Genomic DNA, 23,241 nt, shown 5'->3' with positions numbered 1-23,241 from the left:
AGACCTCCATGAAGAAAAACCTGTTACGATTTTTTAGTGTAGAACAGAGGCTCACATCCGATTTCGAAAGAGCGGTATCAATAACAATAGGTATAAAAACGGATCCGTCCGGAAAACTCTTAGAGGTCTACTTTTCCCGGCCTGCTCTTCTTGGCTGAGGGGCTCTCCTTCTTAGAGTGAGGTCTAGGTCCTCACCCCATGGTAAGGAAGATTGAAATCTACAACAGGTGGTCAGCCGCTCACAAAATAAAAAAGAGGCCTGGAAGCTCTTAAGTTGGAGCTCAGAATATCCAAAGTCAGAGCATCTAAAAGATCAGCGTCCTCCCCGGTTCTTTAAAATAAATAAATGGGGGGACGGGTCAGACTATTCAGGAAATAAAGCTCTTCTTCGTCTTTTCGAAACATTAAGTTAAGTGTCGGACGGACTAAAGAACCATTTTATAAAAGTTTTCTTTTTGAAGCGTCTGATTCTCACGTCAAGATGAAGTGAAGCAAGAACCGCGAATGACAGGATGAGACTGAGTTGACTAAGCAAGAATCGCAGAAATTTTCCCTTTCGTGGAAAATGGGCGGGAAGTATGAAACACTTAAGCTTCTCAAAAACAAAAAGTCAGCGTGTATGTTGGTTGTGTTGCCAGTCTTTGACTTTCTTTTAGGCTGGCTCTTCTCTATCCAGAGTAGAACGGCATTGGTCTTCCCTTTTAGAGCTCGACCTGCCAAAATAAAACCAGAATTATAAGATTGGGCTTCCCTATACCTATCATAATGTTTAGATTAATCAGTTTCTTAACCTGAACTGAAGGGCTTTCCCTAGATAGAACTAACTAAATCATTGGGGGATCCTGGATATCCTATTTCCTAGATAATAGGAAATAGGAAGGGAAGCTCGGTGAAAGGTAGGATGATATTGTCACCGCTTCGGTTTTCCTTGTCCCTTCAACCTTTTCGTTGCGGGTTTCCATCACTTTTTTTATCTTCCTTGAAAACAAAAAAATAGGTTATCCTTTTTTTTTTCTTGTTAGGGGGCTTCTTTGCCAATAGGTTACTCTTGTCTCCTGCGTCTGTGGTACCAATCGGTTCAGCAAGACTCGCACCCGACTCGGGCCCATACCCTTCGGTAGCAAAAGTGGTGTTCTCAGGTACTTACTGATTAAGCTACAGAAGTTGGATTCGCGTCCAGTTCAAGCTCTCTTTCCTATCTTCGATTTCAGATGGTTAGGAAACAGCATCTGATGAGGCCAAAGAAAGTTTGATCAGATACTGACTCAGCCTACGCGAAAGCGGGTTGATCATCTATTGAAAAAAGATGAAGCTATAGCAGGATTTCCCGGCAACATCTGATGGAACGGCAGGAACTCAAACTCAGTGCCCCCACCACTTCAAGAAAAGGAATTGAAATCAGTGCCATTTCCCATGGACTATTCTTTTAGTGACTTTTCTGCTGACTCTGATTATTGACTTCAGGAAAGAGTGCCGAGTCAAGTACCGTGCGCACTGACTTTCTTTTTTAGTTATAGAATATTCTCCTTCCTCTTCTTACTCTTCCTATCTAGCTGGCTTCTATGATTGATAGGGGAAAGTCTTCAATATTCCTCTTATCTTTCTCTTTATCTAAGGCTGATCTGGCTGCAGAATGGAATTGGGTAAAGAACGAAGTGAAGGAGGCGACCTTCTGGCCACGAAGAAAAGAAAAGAGGACCACTATCTTGGGTCCATTCCGTCGGTTCTCGCATCCTGAGTCCTCCTCCTCTCGGCATTTTGACCGATGCGATGGGGAGACCCGCGGGAGGGAAGTGGCTTAGCTTGAAGTACTTATCCAGGGCGGGCATAAAAATTCCACAGACACAGACAGAATAGCTCCATCCTGGCTATGCCGAGTGGAACTTCCATAGCTGAGACGTAGATGTAAGGGTCTCGTCATTGCTAAAGTCAGTCGTATCCGCTTGTGGGAGAGAACTGGGTTTGAATCGGCTCATGAAAATGCCTAGAGCACAGAAACCGCCCGACAACGCCCATTTCAAGGTCTGCTCTTCGGAAAGAATAAATCGGGGACTTGAGCGGCATGGCTCCGCTTGGATGTCGGTCTCTTTCCGCCTTAGTGATAGATCTTAGCCTCAAAGGGAGTTCTCTTGAAAGGGCTAAGTCAAGACTGAAGATGGTTGTGTAAAAGAGCAACGAAGCCAAGGAAGATCGAGCCCCGAGCGGCTCCTGGGTATAGCCATCCATTTCTGAAAAAAGTATCCTGCTGCTCGGTCCGGAATCTTTATGCGGAACTGATAGATCAGCCTATGCCTGTTTATAAGTCTATGTTCGTGCCGAAGCCTCTAAGAGATCCTATGCTGTCTTGTAGTTGTTCGCTGCGGGTAATGCTTTTCAAGACTGCTAGGGGTCGGGAGCCTAGAGGCCTTGGTCCGAGTAGATGAAGTGCATGAAGACGAAGTGCTATTGGATTCTGATATGGCTGCTAAACAACTCTTATCTGCTTATTCGTCAGTATGCTTAGTCTTTCTTGTCCTTTCTAGTTTGCCTGAATCTATCTTCCCTCCATCTCAATGGAGTTCATAACATCAGCTTAAGGCAGACAAGGGAGCTTCAGGGAATTCCAGTTCGGAAAAAAAAGAATTCCTCCCTAGAATTCAATGTGTTAAGGATAGTAGGAATGCTACCCGTTCAGAGTGAATCCATTCACAAATAAAGTATTTAGTAGTAGGTCGCCAATGCCCTTTTTTTTAAGGAATTTTTCCTTCCCAGCGAAAAAAGGCAGTCAATTAGTCTTATCCATTCCCCTTCTCCTGCTATTGGCTATTTATTTTATTGCTACTGGTAGCATTAGCACTACCGTCGCTTCTGATCTCTCTGCTATCACCCCATTTGATAGAAAAAACTTTCATTGGCCTTCAGGAGTGGTAGACGCGGAGCCTTTTGAAGCAAATTATCAAGCAGCTCCAACTCTTTCTGTGGCATTTGTCCTGTCTTTCATCCCTTTTCGTGTACTTATCTTTATTTGTCGAGTCTGACACTAGGAATAGTCGATAGAAAACTCTTCCTTGGTACGAGGGGAATTGGGGATTGAAAATATCTAGGTACCAAGGGCCGATGAAAGCCTTTCCAAAGGAATTAGGTTAAGTTGCCTACATGGCTTATTGATGGAGTGAAATTCATGTGCAGCTGATTCAATAACAGTAGCAGCCTTTATTCTGTTCAAAGCGCTTACTGATTCAATTGCTAGTGGTGGTTTACTCTTGATTCACTGAACTAGGCTAGAGTTTTATACTATTACTTCTTCCTTTGTTTTGTCACGACTTGGACTCGAACCACCGCCCCGTACCACCTTGTCTTAGCTTCAAGTTGTTTTCTAACCTTCGTTTATTCGCTTGGTTAGATCTTCCTTTCCGATTATGTGAGTAATAGTGATCTCGTCTGTCTTACGGTGTTTATGAATTGGCACTTGCCTTGGGCTTTCACTCCGCCTCGTCATCACTATCCTTTCTGGTCTATAGCCCATATTGAATGAATGAAACGATCCCAGCCCAGCACGGTCTGAAAAGCGTAAACAAGCCAAGCTGTTTGTTAATCACTGGACCAAGGGGACGCAACCTGAACCTCCAACCCTATCTCCTAGCTATCGTCTAAGGTCCTTGGTTACTAATCTCCTCTTCTTAGCCCCTTATACTCCTCCGTCCCTGACCTTCTCAAGCCTTACCATAACAGCACCCTCTTACCTTCACAATAAAAAACAGGGTTGAATCAAAAATACCGGGAAGTGTGATGTGAAATAAATGGATTGAAAAAAGACTCGATCAATCGAGAACAGGTTTTAATGAAATTGCACATAAGAGAGAAAACTCTTCCCATTTTGATTGCTGTCTTCCGAGTGAGAAACCATTTTCATCATTTTACAAATATAGAAGAATGAACAAAAACCAATTCCATTAGAAATCAATACGAATTGCCTTATTCAAGGCTCTCCAACTCGCTCATACATAGTTGGCTATGATCTTTGGCTCGCTCTTTCCTCTTCCGGTTCAATATATCTTATAGTAACGAGTAGATCAAGTTTTCCGATTGGGGTTGGGTCTTGCCTTTCTCCATGCATTCATAGCGTTCGTTGTTTTGTACAGCTCGGTCGAGCCTTAGACGGGGCGTTAAACAACTAGAACCTCCTTATACAGCTCCAGGTTGTGGTGATCCCTGCCTTTCTTTATCCATAAGAGAGAAGCGCATCCGCCCCTCGTTCACTAGGGTATCCTAAATCCATAATCGCATCTCTCATGGCCATGCGGTAGTAGCCGGACCTGAACCTAGCCTTGAGGCTGATCGCAGGGCATGCCTAAATTTCCGCTAAAGCGAATCCCGTTCCATAAGATGATGATCGTAGTCCTTCCTTTTCTAAAACTATTCTTATCCTTTGGTCAGGCAAGTTAGAGGCTCCCTTCCGTTGGATTGGGCTTGTCAGCGTATGGCCTCTGGCGGCTTAACGCCTCTGTTGGCTAGCTAGTCGTCTTGCTTCGCTTCCGTCGGTGAACAATGATTATTGCCTTTGTTTTGGGACTCGAGTTAGCGAGTAGGTTAGGCATTCGAGTAGCAACCGTCCTTAGGTAAAACCTTATTTCGCCGGGCTATGCACCTCTATGGGTGGAGTCAAGTTCAATGCGCATCATCCCACCCAGAGGCAAGAGGATGCACATGAACAGAAGCCCAAGGCCGTCTATGGGTAATTCCTCGCTGGCGGATCGCCTTTAGCCGGGTATTCACTCCTAAATCATTTAAGCGGAAGAAGCATAAGAGGTTAGGATTCACTAGCGCAGGAGAGATAGTTAGCACTACCTTGGGTACGAAACTACGCTATCGAAAAGAAAGGAGAAAGAATAGGATAATCTAGGGGTAGGGTACGATGTAGTTGCCGAAAAGAGCTTCTTAGCCAATGGAAGACTCACTAAGGCTGTTTAAGTTAGAGTTATCGGGTCAGCTCCCGGGGAAGAGCTAGCCCAGCAGAAGCAAGACTGACACCGGAAACTCCGCATCTCTGACTTGAAAGAGTCAATTGCCCATCCCCCATAGTCTTGGATTCCGCTGTCCCTTTGCGCTGTGACTAGGCCCCCTTTCCGCTTCACGCAATAGCACGCTCCGAAGCAAACGAGCTTCGCCGGTAGTAGCCTCCTGAATTAGTCGAGTAGCTTCTTTCCGGCAAAGCTTACCAATCCTACACTCCTTTCTCCTATTCTTTGTCTGGTGGAGCTATTCCCAGACAGCCTGAGAGCTGAGTGAGGACCTTATTTTATTTGAGATGCTCTTTTCCTTCCAAAGCGAAATAATCACTCCTGTAGCTTATTGCGCTCGATCTACATCCTACCTAACTCGATCTTGCTCTTCCTCTTACACACAGAAGGTTTTTGCTCTCGTATTGCGGGTTTTCCACTTCGTTCAGTTACATTAGGGCTTTACCCAACTCTATCTTGGTGATTAAGTTCCGCTGTTTTTGGTGTGAAATGAGCTTATTCTAGGATAGGAGGTCTTGTCGGTATGGAACCTACCTTTCCGGAGTGAAGGATTGTCATCCTATAGCCGAGTTTTTTTATTTTTGTTTAGAGTCGAGTGATCAAGCTTACGATTCTGCCGTTAGTGAGAAGCAAGTAAACTCTATAGCCCTAAACTAAAGGAGCAGGTCAAGTTCGTTCAGCTTGAGGGATAAATTACATGGCTGAACTGCCAGTCCATCAAATATCGTAGTTTCTCCTTAAGAGCAAGAGGTTCCTTGTGTGAAACTTATATTAGGCAAAATCAAGGTTGCCAACTCGGCATTCCTCCCATCTAGGGTCCGCTTGTTCAATAACCTCTGATGGCATTCGCACAATAGTTTTCCCATCTAGAATTTCTGGTTCCAAATACTGCAGTTACAATTTTGTTGCCTTAGCGCCATCTTTCAAGAGGTTAGCCCAATAAAATGACCCCTATTAGATTGTGGTTTAGTGGGCTGCTCTACATTAATCGCAGGCGTAGATTTAGGATCTGATGGACCAGAGTTAACCAGCACATTAGCAGGGTTGGGTTTACTTACCCAAGGAAGTGTTGAACACGCGCCCATTTTACAGCAGATGGAGCAGCAACCATGGAAGCCTTCCTTGATGAAGCAGGGGGGCGAGATCCTTCATCCTCAGTTACTTCCCGAGCAGACAACAGATAGGAAGGACGACGGCCTCTACCTCCTCTCGACAATCGACCACCTGATCTAGCCCTGCCCCTACGAGAATCAGAGAAGGGATCTTGGTTTATCCCTCTCAGCTCATCAATCTCTTTCCTAGGCCTGTTCCAGGTGTGTGCCCGGAAGCTCTTGTTCCGATGCTTTGTTGTCGGCCTTACGAGGGAAAATTTTTTGGTCTCGCGTATAAAAGATAACGGCTGCATTTAGGTTATATCTTTATATAAGAAACCTTGCTGCTATGCTAAAAAAGCAACAATTGAAGTTCTAAAATTACATGTTCTTCGATTATAAAAAATGCATTTAATATAAAAAGAGAAGCAAGTGTATAGAACTTCTTCGAGGCGGTTCCTTCGGCCGGCCGCCTTTGACAGGAAGGCTCTTTCCATTCCTTGAAGTAGCGAGGCTCGTTGAAGCAGACCTAGGCAGAAGGAAAGGAGGTCGTTCGTTCGAGAATAGGAGTCGTTTCCTGTTAACAACGGAAAGCGGATCAGTTGAGTGGCAAGCCAGCTGATAGGGCCACGAAGCACCCAACGAATGGAGGACTGGAACGGCTTTAATCATATGCTTAACACAGCCAGTTCGAAAACGAGCTAGTCGCCTTACTTCGAGAACGAACTATTTACTTAACCCGGACGGTTCTTTGCTCAACACTGACTGCTCGTTGCTTTACACGAACAGTTCCCCAATCCTCATTCGCCCCCCTACGTGCTCTCTTTCGAGGACCTGAACCTGAACCCGCCCCTCATTTAGCATGAAGCTTGCTGGCGGCATCGATGACGGTGTCGGCGGAGTTCTCAGGTACCAACTCAACTCCACAAAGTGCTTTTACACCTGGCCTCTCTTTTGCACTGGAAGGGACCTATCGTGACCCTAAAACTGAAGACCCCATAAACTCGCGATTGAAAAAAAACGAAATCGGGATGAGCTAAGCTCAAAAACCAAAAGAGAAAGATGCGATGCGAGAGTTCACGAATGACCGATCGATACAGTACGAGAGCTTCCACGGAATTTATATCAAAAGAAATCTCTTTAGGAAAGCAAGTCCCGTCGAGTTAGCCGTTGGAGGAAAGGCATGACTTAAGAGGAGAGCGAGTGACTTTCAGGCGAGATGGTTCAATAGTCGATTAGATAAAGGCCGTTCCTACTTCCAACGAGGAGAAGAAAGTCGTCAATAAATAGCGTAAATGTAAATAAGGAAGTGGCTTTTATTGTTCATGACTCCGCTCCTATTGAATAGAATTAGGAAGAAGGGCCGCTAGTCATTCTTTTCAGAATCCGAAGTCGAATCTTTTCTTTTCCTTGCTTATTCGTCAAGATTTTCTTTGTGTTCCGTGTACCGCACCGAAGCTTGTGGAGCCTATGCGAAGCAAGCGGGTAGAAGATCTCATATTAAAGAATTCGCTTTGAGTTCGTTCTTTTTCATCATGTCTTGGTTCACAGTTTATCTGAATCAGACTAAGAGATTGGCATCAACAAAGCAAGGCCCCATTGAGCTTAGCCTAGAGCAGATCGAAAAGGTCTCGCGAAGGCGGGAACCCCTTGCCGAAGATCCTTCTCTTTCTCTGTGAAGATAGACTGCTCTTTCTTGCTTTGCGTGTCAAGTGCGAGATTGGTTGAGAACCCTTCGCCCACAGTGCTTTCAAAAGCAGGTCTCCGTTTGGTGTTCCGTGTACTAGGGTTAAGGTGGAAGATCGAAATGGAAGTCATATATAGCCTATTAATTATAAATCGATTTTCAATTCAGGTTTACAACAAAACAACAATATCATAAGAGAAGAAAGATCTCCGCGTAGAAAGATTAGCTCTTCCTTCCTTTCTTCATCCTAGCACTATGAGATGAGATTGATCCCTTCTGACTCCCATGCTTTCCGTTGGTCAACAACCAACCCAAATTCTTTCTACTTCTTCACGAGTCCTACAGGAAGGAATCTCTTTCTTTCCGGGAATCCTTTTTCTCTCAATCCATCAATATGTTTCAAAAATTTCCACCTTTTGTCAAAATTTGGAAAAGTGTCATTTTCTGGTTACCAATTCCAATTGCTCTTTGTGGGGTATTCCTCACTTGTGATGTATTCCTCAGAAGGAGCTATTGTGATGCAGCGGAACCATGGCAATTAGGATCTCAAGACGCAGCAACACCTATGATGCAAGGAATTATACACTTGCCGGGCGATATAACATGTATCTCTTTTTCTCTGGTTCTACGTTTCTTCCTGCCTTTCTTTCTTACTTTATGTCAGTGGAGGTTCTACTATTTTCCGCAAACAGGGTTTGGCAAGAGCACAACTACTCTCGAGATTATCGGGACCATATTTACTCGTATCTTTCTGGTGCTGATGCTAATACGCAATTCCCATGAAGTAACTCACTGCGCCGGCTCCTGGGAAGCTTCTTCGGCTAATCACAATGTTCCCCCTGGCGGTGAGGGTACTTCTGGGGCCAACTCCGGCTGGACATCCATCCTAGGGAGCAGCTCTGGGGCCAACTCCGGCTGGACATCTATCCTAGGGAGTTGCTCTGGGGAAAACTCCGGCTGGACATCTATCCTAGGGAGCAGCGCTGGGGAAAACTCCGAACCCAGCGTGAATCAGCCAACGCCAACTTGCTCTTCAAATCAAAACATGGCTAGCCCGTCGTCTGCTCCAATTGAACAACCGGCCCCACAGCATACACCTTTCCCCTTCCTTCAAGAAGAGGGGGAGCGGGGGGATCTTCTCAGGTCTCTTCATAGGCTCGTAGCGTCTCAATTGAAGCATTCTTTTGAGAGAGACCTTCCAAGGTGGAGACTTTCCTCAACCACTGAGTTGTATGATGCGTCCGCCTATCGCATAATGATCTATGATATGGGTATCTCTATCCCCGAAGATACAAAGGAGGATATTAAGGAATGGATTCACGAAGTACGTTCAAATCCTGAACTCCTGAAATCCTCTTATAACGACTTCAAAAAAGGAAGCTATTTAGTTTAGGACTATCATATGGGACTGTATCAAGGATGAGAACGAGAACTAATTGTCATTCTATGTTCTATGTTTCGTTTCTTCCTTTTTCTTTCTATTTTTCGAGAAAAGGTCCCATCCTTCAATATCATGATTGGGTCGACCAGGCCAGATCATGAGTGAATAGAAAATCGAAAACGTACATAGCTGTTCAAGCGGAAATACTTGGAATAATTCTACCACTTCTACTAGGAGTAGCCTTTTTAGTGCTAGCTGAACGTAAAGTAATGGCTTTTGTGCAACGTCGAAAGGGTCCTGATGTAGTGGGATCGTTCGGATTGTTACAACCTCTAGCAGATGGTTCGAAATTGATTCTAAAAGAACCTATTTCACCAAGTAGTGCTAATTTCTCCCTTTTTCGAATGGCTCCAGTGGCTACATTTATGTTAAGTCTGGTCGCTTGGGCCGTTGTACCTTTTGATTATGGTATGGTATTGTCAGATCTGAACATAGGGCTACTTTATTTGTTTGCCATATCTTCGCTAGGTGTTTATGGAATTATTACAGCAGGTCGGTCTAGTAATTAGGGGGCGGCCGTTCGGTCGCCTATGATACTAGGACCAATAGGTCCAAAATGGGTTTGTGCCGGAGGTGTTGAACGATCTACTCTACACAGGTGTGGGCTTACAGGGCTAGGGCTCAACAACCCTTTCTTTCATTTATCAAAAGGGCCCTGGTCGGTCACTTTTCCGGGCCGGGATGAAGTTTTGGAAGTTCTAAAAAAGAGATCTTTCTCTGAGCACCTCAGATGAGGAAGGGTAGCCTGTCAAGCTGGCCTAACTAACTATTTAGAATATCTATCTAGATAGATATAGATATCTTTTGAATATATATATAAGATTCGCTGTCTTTTAACCGGCTGTTCTTCTTTGTCAACGCTACTAAGGACTTATAGGTTCGCCTACTTGACTTATGAAAGATAATGAGAATGGGTTCTTCAAAAAGGAAAAGAAAAGGCCCTACTTTCGCAAGCCTTTGTCATTGTCAGTCAACTAAGTAGGGCCTGAGGCCCCCTGCGAATCCGTAAATCTGAAGAGCATGCCGCAACAAAAGGATGGTCCCCTATGCATTTCATTCTTTCCGGAAGGGAAAAAAAAGTACCCCCCCATCATGGTGAACCTCTCCTTGTGATCGGGATCAGGTAGATGCCTCCCAGCCGGGGGGAAGATCGAATCGGAGTTTCCTTAGGTAGCCACCGACCTACAGTTATCCTTAAACTTCCGTGCTTGGTGGAGAAGAAGCGAACAAAGGTACGCTCGCTTGCTGTCTTGTTCTCTGCCGCGAACTGGGATCGCTCGCCAGCTAGGTCAGATTGGAGCAACATTTTTTGAGAACAGATTACCCATCTTCGGGGACAAGGGGCGGAACGACCTCTCGATCTACTTACTGCAGCCCAGGAAGAAAAACGTCGTCTAGGACTTCCCTCTTGCTCCGATCCCCCCTACGCCTAGGACGTTGTCTGGGCCAAGAGCCATAGTTAGTTGCTGTTTCCATTTGGTTGTTTTTTTTTTTTATCGTTGTTGATACCGGCAAGACCCAGCCAGATGATGTCTGCTGGTTGGTAGTGAGAGGACTAATAGTACCTGCATACCCAAAAGGGGGCGCTGATTAAAAAACAATCATTTTATTTTTTTTCTTGCTCTCCCTTAGCAGCGGGAAAGGAGTCTATCTATCTGCCTAGCTTTGGTAGATTTCCCCCAACGCAATCCACAGAAATTCCACGAATCCCTTGGTGGATAAGTCCGACGACTCAGCAGCAGTGCGGAATTGACTTTCTCGTCCGGTGGATCTGATCTATAGTTAGGGGGCAATACATACCAAAAGGTTCGAAGAAGGAAGGCGCATAAGAGTAGATAACCAACCCACCCTTCTGTATAACCTATTCACATTAGTGAAGCGGCTGGATGCATAACATAAGGGAAGTGCACGTTTGTGAGACCTTAGTCGGGATGGGGAGTCAACCTACGAGCAGAGAAGAGGGTGGTACCGCTGCCCCTCTCTAAGTAAAGGTAAAGTCTCTCGTTCAGGTAGAATGGTTGGAAATGGAAAGAAGCGGAAAAGGGTCAAAGGCGGTTGCTAGCATCGAAGAGAGCCGTCATCGACGAGAAAGTGGGAGTTCGGACTTGGCGAACGAGCTCTTGCCGCGGGAGAGGAAAGCGGGGCAGGCAAAATAACCATTCCGGTGGTGGATAGTGGAGCAAAGGCTGGATAAAAGATGGATAGGCATGCCTTATCATCCAAAAGGATTCGAAAGAGGAAGGGCGTTGTGCGGCTTCTTTTATAGCGCACGCGTATGATGGTGAGCAGCAAGCTGTTGGTTTTTCAAGTAGGGGCTCTTACCACCAAGCGCCCAATCCAACCAGAATACAAGTAAGTAATATGAATCGGCTGTCCCTCAAGCAAGTAGGAAAGAGCCATTGCTTTTGTCAAACCAAATGCTTGAGTTCGACCGATTTCTTTGTATTGCAGCATCCGCCAATCCCCTTAGCGTGAAGGAGATCGTAATAGGCTAGCTTTGTACCCCCTCTTTTTGTTTATGGCGGATGACAGACTTAACGGTAGTTGTCTGATGCCAAATGATGATTGGCTTGGTCTGAAGTCAGTGAATGATTGGTTCGCAAAACTTTTCTATTACATAATGGGAACTCTCCCTATAGGCGCCTCACTCTATATCGCCCATTGACCTGAGGGCTGACTGGGAAAGAGCTTCGAAAGGTGACTGATGGGATGGGAGCTGTCGGCCTACAGGGAAAAATAAGTCTATCTGAGAGATGCGTTCGATAGGGGGCTACCTTGAGTGGCCGAAGTGCGCTAGCCGGCTAACTTCTTTCCGCTGCTTGTCAAATAGTATGCTCCATGCCCTGGACCAGTGGGCTGTACGAGTCAGAGTCTGTCCCGCCTATCCTCTTTTCCCACTAGGGCTCCACGAACAAATGGTACACGCTATTCAATGAGGTCGAAGAGGGATGCGGGGATCACAACTATACAGGAGCTACAAAGGTGGCTGGCCACAACCTAAATATCGGCCCGACGACAGACATGAAAGCACACGTGAGACCAAAAACGGAGCGAATTTCCACTCTCGCCCTGATGAAAGTGCAACTGACATTACCGTCGCAGCAACTAAGGTATACGTCTGCCTGGATTCGATTCGAGTGAACCGGCCCTCGAACTTTCACCTCATGGAATGGTTTTATAGATAATGCCTTCCGAGAGCTTTCGAAAGCTTTCTTTCCCTTTCCATCGTACTCGGGCATCATCCTTCTCTCTTGCTCGAACAGAAGGAGCATCCACCTACTCGCACTGGGACCTAATCTACATCACACCTAGAGCCCGTAGAAGTAGCAACCCAAGCCCAACCACGGAAGCCAAAACAGAAGCAAAGAAAGCTGTTACTCTTATTTGGATTAGTTTCATAGAATCCTTTTGTTCCAAGTAAGCGGTATGGATTCTCCAACCAAGGCTCGTGTTACCGGGATGACTAGTTGAAGCGGCTCTCCATGGATGGTTCCATTTCCTACAATTTTTGAACCCGTCCTGTGATAGAAGGCTTTAGTCGGTCTTCTAAAGTGATTGTTTTCACTTAAAGGGGGGGATTCGAGGTACCGTGATACGGAAAGTGAGGAAAGCTAGCCGGAGAAAGCATTTTTTCTTTGTTCGCTCAGTGATTGAAGTTGCTCTCCTATCCTTTAGTGAAAAAAGGGACCCTTGACTCAACTAGTCTCTCGCTTGGATTCTTCTCACGAATTGGATTTGAACCAATATCTCCCCTATCGGGGGACTTCCCTTTTAGTCGATCGCGATCGCACCCACCCTCTTTACCAAATCATCGAACAACCTTCTAAGTACAAAAAGCCTTCTCCTTTTTTACTCTTTTTTAAGTTAATGCATCTGATTCCATAAAATTCTTTCTTTTGAAACAACCTTCTTCTTTTCTTAGAAGGGTTAACAAGTCGTATTCTCTATTTGCTTTCCTTCTCGTATGGTAATGCTCGTCCCTATTATGATCTCTTGAAATGACGAAACTTCTGCATTGGAAAACTAAAGGAATTCTTACTTTCGTTTAGAGCGGGCAACAAGCCCTTTTTCTTAGTAAGTCGGGTACTAAATCCCGGTTGCTCTATCTAGCCCTAGATTCTGCTTAATACTTTCTTTGTTGGATTTGAAACTACAGCTTCAGCCCGAACTCCACCAGTACTTGCCCGAGGTATATTCCCTTGCTTGGGCCAAATCACGATAGGCGCGATGTTCTTTCCAATGAGGATAGATAGGTGCTAGCTGAAGCCTCTCTACGATCTACGGTCTTTCTTCGATCCTTCTTAATTCCAAACGATCATATACCCTACCCCTCGAACGAATACAATCGAAAGAATGGACTTTTGAAGACCCGGAAAAGAATTCACTAGCAGCTAGGTCCCAACTAGACTAGAAAGGGTCCTCTTATTCTCCGGACATGATCTTTTTATGGCTATGTGAGAGAAGTAGATGGCTCTGCTCTGCAAGGACCTCCGATTGAAGAGACTAGCTAAGGCCAATTCAAGGAAAAGAAAAAGCTCCAGTAAGTCACTCACCCGCAGCAGAGAGTATTGCTTAAGGGTCTCCACTATTACCAAAGCCCCTTTCTTTGCCCACATCAAATGCTCCTTGCGTGCTTACCCCAAAAGCCTTCTAACTGCAGGCTTTACTACAGGCAAGTCCAAAACAATTTATAAACTCCAAGCTACTCATGCCAAGCTATTCTCTCTACTAGTAGGATTACCAGAGGTATAGCTTCACTACCGAAGGTATGGCTCTACTACCGGATACCGGAAGATTGGATTCTACTCCTTAGGAGAGTCTAGTTTTCATACCAGCTCCAATGCTATAACTTCCTTCAGCTTTCAAAGCACAGAGATAGCTAGTGATTACAATTAGGATATTTTATTTACCCGGCCGCTCGTGGTAGCCTTGGTTGGCTGTACCTGTACAGAACTAAGCTTTAGGTCTCTTTCTGTAGCTAATCGAAGAAAGTTTTTTGTTTTCTAAAGCCAGCTATAGTTCACTGTCTTAAATAAAAGCATCTCTCTAAAGCCATTGTCTACGGGCTTCATACCCCTTTTAAGGGGGACACACCGCCCAATTGTTCTTCCGCTTGGTTTCTTCGGGAAGATAGCAAACCATGATCATATACGCAATTTTTCTTTCTCTTTTTGTGTGGAAGTGAAGAGAGACCGCAAGGCTTCGCCGTTTGAGAATCTTTTTTTCAATAGACAGTGGTTGAAGATCCCTCCGCCCTATTAGTAAAGCTACTTGATCATCTTCAGATTGGCGTATCTCCTCGTGTCGCGAGGACTGCCCCTCGGTCATGTTCTTCTGTGGATTACTGGTTTCGCCAATTTTATCTGACCTTGGCCTTGTTCTGCCTTGTCTTTTGAGCAAATAAGAGCTCGCATAGCTTCTATAATCTCCATCATCTTATCTAGCCTTTCTTCGTTTTGTTGAGTTATGGCTTCTTTAGGGGATATTTCGTCTTCGTTGGTTACAAAGACGTGTTCTGTTCTTGACACTTCTGATGAGACGGTACGTGCCAAGTCTTCGGACTCATCGGAAGACGGGTCATCACCGGGTTCTGTTTGGCCTCCGGGATTGTCATATATGACAACCGATGTTGCCCGTGACACTTAAAATCCTTGGCTTTGAAGCTATAGAAACAAAAAGGCTACTTACTAGCTTTGCGATAGGAGCTTGCGCGTGGGCCCAAGCTCTATAGGAAATAAAATAGCATAGGCATCGCAGCGGCTACTCTTTTGCGTTAGGAGTTATGTTATTGTCGTTTAGTTTAGCTTTCATTTAGGAGTGAAAAGGAACATCTTTATGAGATGAACGTAATCTATATCTCTCCTTTCTTTGGTTAGGAACAATTCAATAGCTTGCTTTAGGGGACATCGAATCACACATAGCGAGCGGCTACTACTTTCTTTCTAGTAGCTGCTTCGCTTTAGGAGCCATTTGGTGTAGAACCACATAGCTTGCTCTGAAGCTATTGCATTGATAGGCAGGGCTTACCGGTACAATAAAGCAGTCAATTGGGACGCCCCCCGGAACTATATCTATAACGTTCACAAACAGACCCAGCTCTTCCAATAGACCCCTAAATCTTGGGACAGAAAATTCCTTCGATTTTCCCAAAAAGATAGGAACAAAGATCTCATGGTAATGACGCGCATATCGAAAGTTTGGAAAGTGGGCTTCCTCATCTAGAAAATAATTAAATAAAACGGGGGTGAGAAAAGTCACAGTTGGAATTCCAGTTTTCGTCGACCAATCTGTTCCCGTGTTGTCTATGATGGGCAACTCAAGAAAGGACGAGATCAATCGCAAAAGAAATGGATCTTCTTCCCCGAAAGCCTCTAAGGAAGAACTATTAATTAAGCCAAAAGGCTAGACTTAAGGATTCACTTCTTTGTGAGTGAATACCGAGCCGAAAGGCCCAGCTCTGACTTATTGATTGGATGCTGAGAATCCGATCTGCAGATGAAGCAGAAGCAGGCAAAAGGCTCAAGGCATAAAGGCTATTATTCCTTTCTTGAGCGAAATCATTGACCTTGAGCCTGGTTTGATTAGGACATTTCCGCATTTCATCTCAAAGAGGATCTCACTCTTTCTTTCCGGCTTAGCCGAACTACTTGGCTCGGGTCAATTCACTCTTTCTTTATCGCAAGCAAATAGCCAAAGAGCTGATGAAAGAGCACCGTCTTCTCTTATTCCTGAAAACATCTGCAGAGCAGTTATTACAAAAAGACTAGCATCTCTAACAGGAAAAGCAAGCAAAGACCTCCCCTTTGGTTTGTTTGGTGGCCTCCTTCCTTGAGAAGAGTGAAAGCAGAATCAGACTCTCGGACGTGGGATCTTGCCTAAAGAAATTTCCATTGAGCGGGGTAAGTCTCAAAAAGCATTTCACCGGCACTCAGCCCTTCTCCCCTTACTCCAAGAGCCGACCTCTATTCCTTCAACAGCAGTTAGGCCTTTTTATAATCCTACTGCCCTTCTCCCAAGAGTGGAAGAAAGGGCTACCGACTTGGCCTACTTTGACTACGCTATTCTTCCCATTTCGAAAGAAGAAGAAGTAGCCCCGCCGACGACAACAGATTCCATAGCTGGAGATCTTGCTAACAATGAAACTCCTAACCAACAATCATATAACCGGGGATGAGCTCCTCTCCTCCCTTCTGGCCATTGAAAGCATTCCAATTGTTCTTAGGATTCGTTCAAAAGAGCATTTCCCTAATCTAAACTTATCCCACCTCTAAAGGCAGCTACTGACTCGATAGCTCAAGAAGAATCACAGTCGACTCAACTTGAGCTGCGGATCCCATTGGTGTTGACCCAGAAACGAAGCCAGGAGCACAGCCCATTGATTCAGTGGTTTACCTTGACTCAGTTGATGCAGTGAAAGCACCTGTTGATCCAGTTGCCCGAGCTGATGAACTTGACCCAATCGATCTATTCGAAGCAAAAGAGTAATAGGTGGAAGCAGGTCCAATTGATGGCAAAGTGTAAGCATCATCAGTAGAAGCAGATCTAGTGCTAGCAGGTCGAGGAATTCAAATGTCCAGATTCATATCTAATTTCAAAGTCATCTAGGTGCGGTCGAGCGGAAAAAGCCCAAGAGCTCCCCGCGAAAGATCACCCACACAGGCATACAGCTGCGCACCAGACGGGTTAACAAAGAGCGCCTGTACACAACGGATTTGGACGCCCAAATTTGACAGGATTTGCCCCGCCCGTTCAATGATAAGTTGAACTTGGTGGTCGCACTTAGCGAGGTTCCTTTCTATAGACAGATACTCCCGGGAAGTCCGGACGCGGCGAAGTTCGGCCAATCCATCCTATCCTGGATTCCGAATTGAAGCCCAAAAGGCTTAGCAGGTCAAGCGCGACAACGGCATCAGTCGCGATGTGTTTTTTAGCCTTGCCAACAATCCATACCCCTTTGGTATCGCTAGCCCAGCACTTAGGGCTATCTTCTTGTTGCATTGCCCCCTGGTGGCAAGCCCTGCTTCTCATTCGCTAAAGCAAAACTAGAAAATTCCATCGACCGGCTCAAAGACAAAAGCTGGATCGGTTCACTTCCACACCTCAAGCATCGTAGCAGCAGCCTAGCTCAAAGCTCCCCAACCCTCTAATGAAACTCGCCGCCTCGTAAACTCGGCTCCTTGCCTCGAGACCATAGGATAGGGCAAGCGGTGCTGCTCCGTCTTAGGTAGGGCTAAGTAGGGCTGAGTTTGTTTTGCTCAAGACGGCCATGTTAGTTACGTGGAGGCTATCCCTGCTTCAATCAGCTAGAAAAGCGGAAATTTTGATCAACTAGGTTTATTTCCTGCTTGCCTTACTCATTTAGGGCTTAGTCTGACTTTTGCATCATGAAATTGCGTAGAGTCATGTGCGAATCTCCAGCTAGTTCGGATTCAAACATGACCGCTAGACTGGACTAGAGACTGCCTCTTACTGAGCCTTTCAAACTAGGTGGGTCTGGTTTACATGTGCAAAAAGTTAGGACTAGTGACTGAAACGGTTTCAAAGTATTAAAAGCCTGCGGAGACTACTTCATAGGGATCGATCCTTTTGAAGGGAGCTTTATTATCAGGGAAGGATGACTTTCATTATGACTACATTGCTTTTAAGCCGAATGGATGTTACGAAATGCAATGATACGGAAACGATTTTTATGGTTCTAATCCATGCGCATAGTCGCACTCATGAGAGTCTCTTTTCTTGTATTTGAAAAATTTTAACTCTTTCCCCTTTGTGTTTATGTTTCAGTTTTGTTGGACTTCTTTCCGAACTTGTGAGATTTCTTGGCCATCTCCGAGAGGGGCCTTTTTTTTTTTTTTTTTTTTTTTTTTTTTTTTTTTTTTTTTTTTTTTTAGGGGGAGGTTGGGGGGGAGGTTTTTGCAAAGGGTTGGGGGGTTTGGGGTGAGTTTTTTGCGCCGGAGGCCCCCCCCGTTTTTTCTTTTTATTTTTTGGGGTTTTGGCCTCGTCCTAACGGACGATCCTCACACCAAAAACAATCACAAAGGGGGGGGGGGGGAGGCCCCCTCAATTAAAAAAAAAAAAAATATTTTTTTTATAAAAAAAAGATCCCCCCCCTTTAAAAGGGGGGGGTAAAAAAAATCCAGTGAGCCGAGAAAAAGACAAAGAAGATAAAAAAGAAGAAACTATAGTGGCTAGGAAAGCCCCGGAGATTCTATGGGAAATTGGAAACGTCGAAGTGAGCTGTGGCTTATAAATAGGAAGATGAGGAGATAACGGGCAAAGGATATTCATGGGGGGATTGGTTTTTTTTTGATTCATTACGACCAGCGCGGTTGTTCGTATTTCATTTTCATTTGCCAAACCAAACCCTATGTTTGCACTAAGTTACTTACGGAATCTCAAATCGTTTCCGAGAAAAATTTGTTAAAATTGCATGTGTTAAGCAAAGTGCAAAAACCAACTTCTTAGCGCTTAGCTACTGCCTACTAACCTAGCTTACACCTGCGTCCGACTGCCCGAATCAAAACCTTTCTTTTCTTATGATGGATAGAGGGAAGGATCACTCCTAAAAATGCAGCCTTTATCAACTATAAGATACCACCCGACGCACTTGGGTACTTCCATCCGCCAATCAAGGCTAGTGTAGCGGGGGGGGGGAAAAAAAGGGGGGCCCCCTACGCGAGCCTTTTTGAAAAAGGCCCTGACTATAGATAGGGGGTTGGCGCTTTTCTAATAAAAAAGAAAGGGTTCCAACCAAAACCTACTCCTAACAAGTTGCTGAGTTCGGCTTTCGGGACTACTTAGGGCTTTGGTTTATGGTTTATATAAAAAAGAGCCCTCGGCCTTCTTTCTTGTTTAAGGGCTGCTCGCCTTTTTGAAAAAAAGGAAGTGGGATAGCGGAGGTGATTTCGGTAAACCGATGCATGAGCTGAGCCCCGCCCCCCCCTCCCACCCCAAAAGTCAGGTCGTAAAACGGCTCATAGGGAGTCAGAAGCAAGCAGAGTCAAAGGCGGGTCAAACTCACATAAGCATAGAGGGGAGACACATTCATGAAAAGCGAGAAGCCGTGCCGTGGGGGACTGACCAACTATGAATAGATCTTACTTAGGGCTAAGAGTAGGAACATCTATTAGTCCGTATCGTGGGTCTACTTGTTACAAAAGGCAAACATCCCCATTCCAAAACATTCACATTGGTCCTCAGGCAGGCATCGAAAAGGGGACGAAAAGAGTCTATTTACTCTTTACAATATTCCGGAATGTATCATGGCCCTATCCATTCATCTTTTTCTTCAAAAAAAAGAGTTCCGCATCTTTCCGGGGGCCGGGGAACAAATAGGCGCGGGGAAGAGGGAGAGGGGGCTACGAGCCCCCCCGCTCCCTTCCCCCCCCCCCCCCCCCCCTCCCCTTCCCCGCCCCCCCCCCCCCCCCCCCCCCCCCCTTCCCCCGGCCCGGTGAGGTCCGATCAGATCAGATCTATCGAACGAAGTGAAGTGATAGGAAGAGAAGACTTCTGGCGGGAGATCTCTATTCATTACACCTCCTTGACTAGTAAGGGGAAAGGGAAGTGCGCTCTTGCGCACCAGCTGAAGGAAGGAGCTTTGGAAGCTTACCAACAACCTATCAACTCCTAACAAGTTGCTGGATCGAAGTAGGACATTCTCCATCCGCCCGCCAGCAGCAGAGGGGGTTCGATTCCCGTTATACGCGATGTGGCGAAAAAGACTGATTCAACAATACATCATGCCTGCATTAAGATTTAAAACTTGTCGTCTACTTTCAGGAAATGTTCGGAAGAGAGAACTTACAATAATACAACGCCGCATTCTCCGAAGATTGAGGAAGAAGAACAGATCTATTAAGAGAAAGATTTCTTCGAGAGAAAATCTTAACAGTTACATCCAATTACAAACTACACGAAAGTTGTCCCTTTTTTATGGGGATTTACCCATCACAGAGATGCACAGAGGAACAGAACAAACTTCATATATCCCTTTTCCACTCAATCCAGAAACAAGATCGGACGTTATTCCGGTTCGTCTCCATTTTCGTGAAACTATTCCTCAAGCAAGGCAGCCGATAAGTCATCGAAGGCTTTGTGTGAATAATGGAATGGTAAGCATTACTCATTTGAAAGTGTCCCACGGTGATCTAATATCTTTTCAAGAAAATGACGCGAGAATCCGCGGTGAAGAAATAAGGAGATCTTTCTATATCGAAATATCAGTTGATAAAATCATAGGAAAATTCCTGCCGGTAAGAATGTGGAGAAGAACGAAAACAGAATGGTTCCACCTACTCAAAACTAAGAGGGGATGCCACCTACTACTAAAATCCCGGTTTTTGAAACAGTTGCGTTCTTCTATGCAAGAAGAAGACTTAGAAAGAACAAAGAAGTTTGGATCCGAAAAAGTATGCTTAGGCAGTTCCTTCGCTGAGCACAACAGAATGAAGAGGAATTTGTATCATTTCAAATCCCTATTCTTTTCGAAGAGAAGGAAGGAGAAAAACCGATATCTTCCTACTCGAAGAAGAAGTACTTTAGTTTACAACTCTTCTTTATATAGTAATTCGACCTATTGCTCCGCAGCCCCCCATCAGTTGACTATGAAGAGAAGAATCAAAAGGATCGAACTACCTACTCATTATTCGGAGGTGAATCATAGAACACCAAAAGCTGTGGTATCTTATGGACCTAACATAGGTCACATCCCTCACGACATAAGATTGAAAGATCCAAACCTTCCTCTTCGGAGCGGAAACGGACGTGGCCAAAACATATAAAGATCGGCGTAGTCGCTCATAGGGACAAATCTATCCGGATAGAGGATGTCTAGATCGATTTATAGATAGATTTCTATCCATATAGATAGGTATCTCCGTGGATAGAGAAAAAAATAGGGATCCATCTAGATCTTGATTCAAAATTTCATTCCATTTTTATTTTTACGACAAGTTTGAAATCTGCAAGGAAACATCGTTTTTCTTTTATTACTTTCTGGGTCGGAGCGTAGACGAGCGAGCAGAGCCCAGTAAAGAGGGAAGCCCGTGATAGAGCAGTCGACTAGAAGTAAAAGACTGCTGGCCTGAGAGAAGGCGGCCTCTCTCGGCAAAGATGGCCCCATTTCTATTCTTTCTTTTTGATTTCGGCTTTCTTTCTTTTTTCAGGGGCCCAGAACGCTAAAAGGTGGGGGAGAAGCAAGCCGAACCTCTGATCGACCGAGACACATAAAAAATTCTCGGCGTCGAGAGAAGAGATTTGAGATTCCGTAAGTAACTCAGTGAGTGCTTTCTAAGCTAAGAAGGGCTTGGAAGAAGAAAATGAAATTGGAACAACCGCGCTGGTCGTAATAGATCGACTTTCATGCGAGTTCTTGCTCAAGCATGAAAGTTCCATTTCAGGAAAGGACGACGTACCATGATACTTTCTGTTTTGTCGAGCCCTGCTTTGGTCTCTGGTTTGATGGTTGCACGTGCTAAAAATCCGGTACATTCCGTTTTGTTTCCCATCCCAGTCTTTCGCAACACTTCAGGGTTACTTCTTTTGTTAGGTCTCGACTTCTCCGCTATGATCTTCCCAGTAGTTCATATAGGAGCTATAGCCGTTTCATTCCTATTCGTTGTTATGATGTTCCATATTCAAATAGCGGAGATTCACGAAGAAGTATTGCGCTATTTACCAGTGAGTGGTCTTATTGGACTGATCTTTTGGTGGGAAATGTTCTTCATTTTAGATAATGAAAGCATTCCATTACTACCAACCCAAAGAAATACGACCTCTCTGAGATATACGGTTTATGCCGGAAAGGTACGAAGTTGGACTAATTTGGAAACATTGGGCAATTTACTTTATACTTACTATTCCGTCTGGTTTTTGGTTCCGAGTCTGATTTTATTAGTAGCCATGATTGGGGCTATAGTACTGACTATGCATAGGACTACTAAGGTGAAAAGACAGGATGTATTCCGACGAAATGCTATTGATTTTAGGAGGACTATAATGAGGAGGACGACAGACCCACTCACGATCTACTAAGAAGGAAAGTAGCTTGATATTGGTTCGAATCCAATTCGTGAGAAGGCCTTCTTTGTCATCTAGATGTCTTGACGCCTCCATTTTATCGGCTAGTAGATAGAATCCCTTAGGCCACTCCATTCCCAGCTGATAGAAGAACAGCCATCCATCTTGTTTTTTATCAAAAACTTATGGAGCAAGGAAGAAGACGAACGAGAGACAGAGCAAGAGCACTTTTCACAAGGCAAGAAAGCAAGCAAGCTGTAGGTCAGAGGAGAGTGGATCTCCGGGTTAAAGGTAGCCCAAGTCAGTCAGTCCATCAGTCAGTCAGTGGCTGGGGCTTGGCTTCGTGCAGGCCTATGTCTTATGCTTCTTATAGACTCGAAAGAACTGGCTATGGAACTAGTCTTCCTCTTTTTTTTTCTTGTTTTGTAAGGCGATACGTCAACTTTCTCGCTCGTCTGATCCTCTCTTTGTCGGCCAATACCTCAAGACCGTCGCTATGCATTTGATGGTCTTTTGGGGTGGCGATCCCTCATTGGCCAATAGTGCACGTGGGGAGTTGCAGGGAGGCTGACTCTGGAAGGCGCCGGAGTGCCACACGTTGGGAGATATCGGAGGAGCGAAAGCCGGAAAGATAGATCGAGTTTAGCCTCTTGATTGACTTTAGTTGAACTGAAACCTCTCAAAAAGACACTTGCAGCTTAAAGGGTCGGCATTTATATAGAGATAGAGATCAAGATTCAGGCGGCAGAAGCGTTCCACTCAAAGAGAGGAGTTGATAGGGCCTCGTACAAGTAAGTGAATGGAAATGCTATCTTCCTAGCAAAGGAAGGCCGTGCAACGGGGAGGGCTCGTCGTCGAATACAAGAGCTAAGACAAGAAGTACGGATGGATGGTTCATTTCATGTCTAGTCAGGTCTCGCTCGAGAGTGAGTTGAAGATAGATCTGCAATGTCAAGAGCCGGAGACGACATGCAAGTGAGTAAGTAAGTAGGGCAGTCGTACGAG

General features: G+C 45.0%; 4 protein-coding genes across 5 annotated transcripts; all 4 read left to right on the top strand.

The window, feature by feature from the left end:
* The first annotated feature begins 3,869 nt into the window (after positions 1-3,869).
* On the top strand, positions 3,870-9,171 carry LOC125313370. Of its 2 annotated transcripts, none has more exons than XM_048273143.1 (2): positions 3,870-8,699; positions 8,742-9,171. In XM_048273143.1, exons 1-2 carry the CDS (start codon positions 8,173-8,175, stop codon positions 9,169-9,171), a joined length of 957 nt encoding a protein of 318 aa, XP_048129100.1. In that variant the 5' UTR covers positions 3,870-8,172. The 2 variants fall into 2 exon arrangements, with proteins under 2 accessions (XP_048129100.1, XP_048129101.1); XM_048273144.1 differs by having other exon boundaries at positions 3,871-8,657.
* A 30-nt stretch (positions 9,172-9,201) lies between these two features.
* LOC125313374 (NADH-ubiquinone oxidoreductase chain 1) lies at positions 9,202-11,050 on the top strand. The gene has a single exon (XM_048273148.1). It carries the CDS (start codon positions 9,429-9,431, stop codon positions 9,726-9,728), a length of 300 nt encoding a protein of 99 aa, XP_048129105.1. The 5' UTR covers positions 9,202-9,428; the 3' UTR covers positions 9,729-11,050.
* Positions 11,051-19,772: 8,722 nt separating this feature from the next.
* On the top strand, positions 19,773-21,444 carry LOC115733561 (ribosomal protein S4, mitochondrial). Its single transcript, XM_030664213.2, has one exon. It carries the CDS (start codon positions 19,926-19,928, stop codon positions 20,997-20,999), a length of 1,074 nt encoding a protein of 357 aa, XP_030520073.1. The 5' UTR covers positions 19,773-19,925; the 3' UTR covers positions 21,000-21,444.
* On the top strand, positions 21,043-22,853 carry LOC125313372 (NADH-ubiquinone oxidoreductase chain 6). The gene has a single exon (XM_048273146.1). The coding sequence runs from the start codon at positions 21,634-21,636 to the stop codon at positions 22,249-22,251; it is 618 nt and encodes a 205-aa protein (XP_048129103.1). The 5' UTR covers positions 21,043-21,633; the 3' UTR covers positions 22,252-22,853.
* Positions 22,854-23,241: the final 388 nt, after the last annotated feature.

Source organism: Rhodamnia argentea, unplaced genomic scaffold (genome assembly GCF_020921035.1).
Source record: "Rhodamnia argentea isolate NSW1041297 unplaced genomic scaffold, ASM2092103v1 Rarg_v2.18, whole genome shotgun sequence".
NCBI classification, from domain to species: Eukaryota; Viridiplantae; Streptophyta; class Magnoliopsida; order Myrtales; family Myrtaceae; genus Rhodamnia; species Rhodamnia argentea.
Note: the sequence above shows the minus strand (reverse complement) of the source record. Positions and strands in the feature narration are given on the sequence as shown.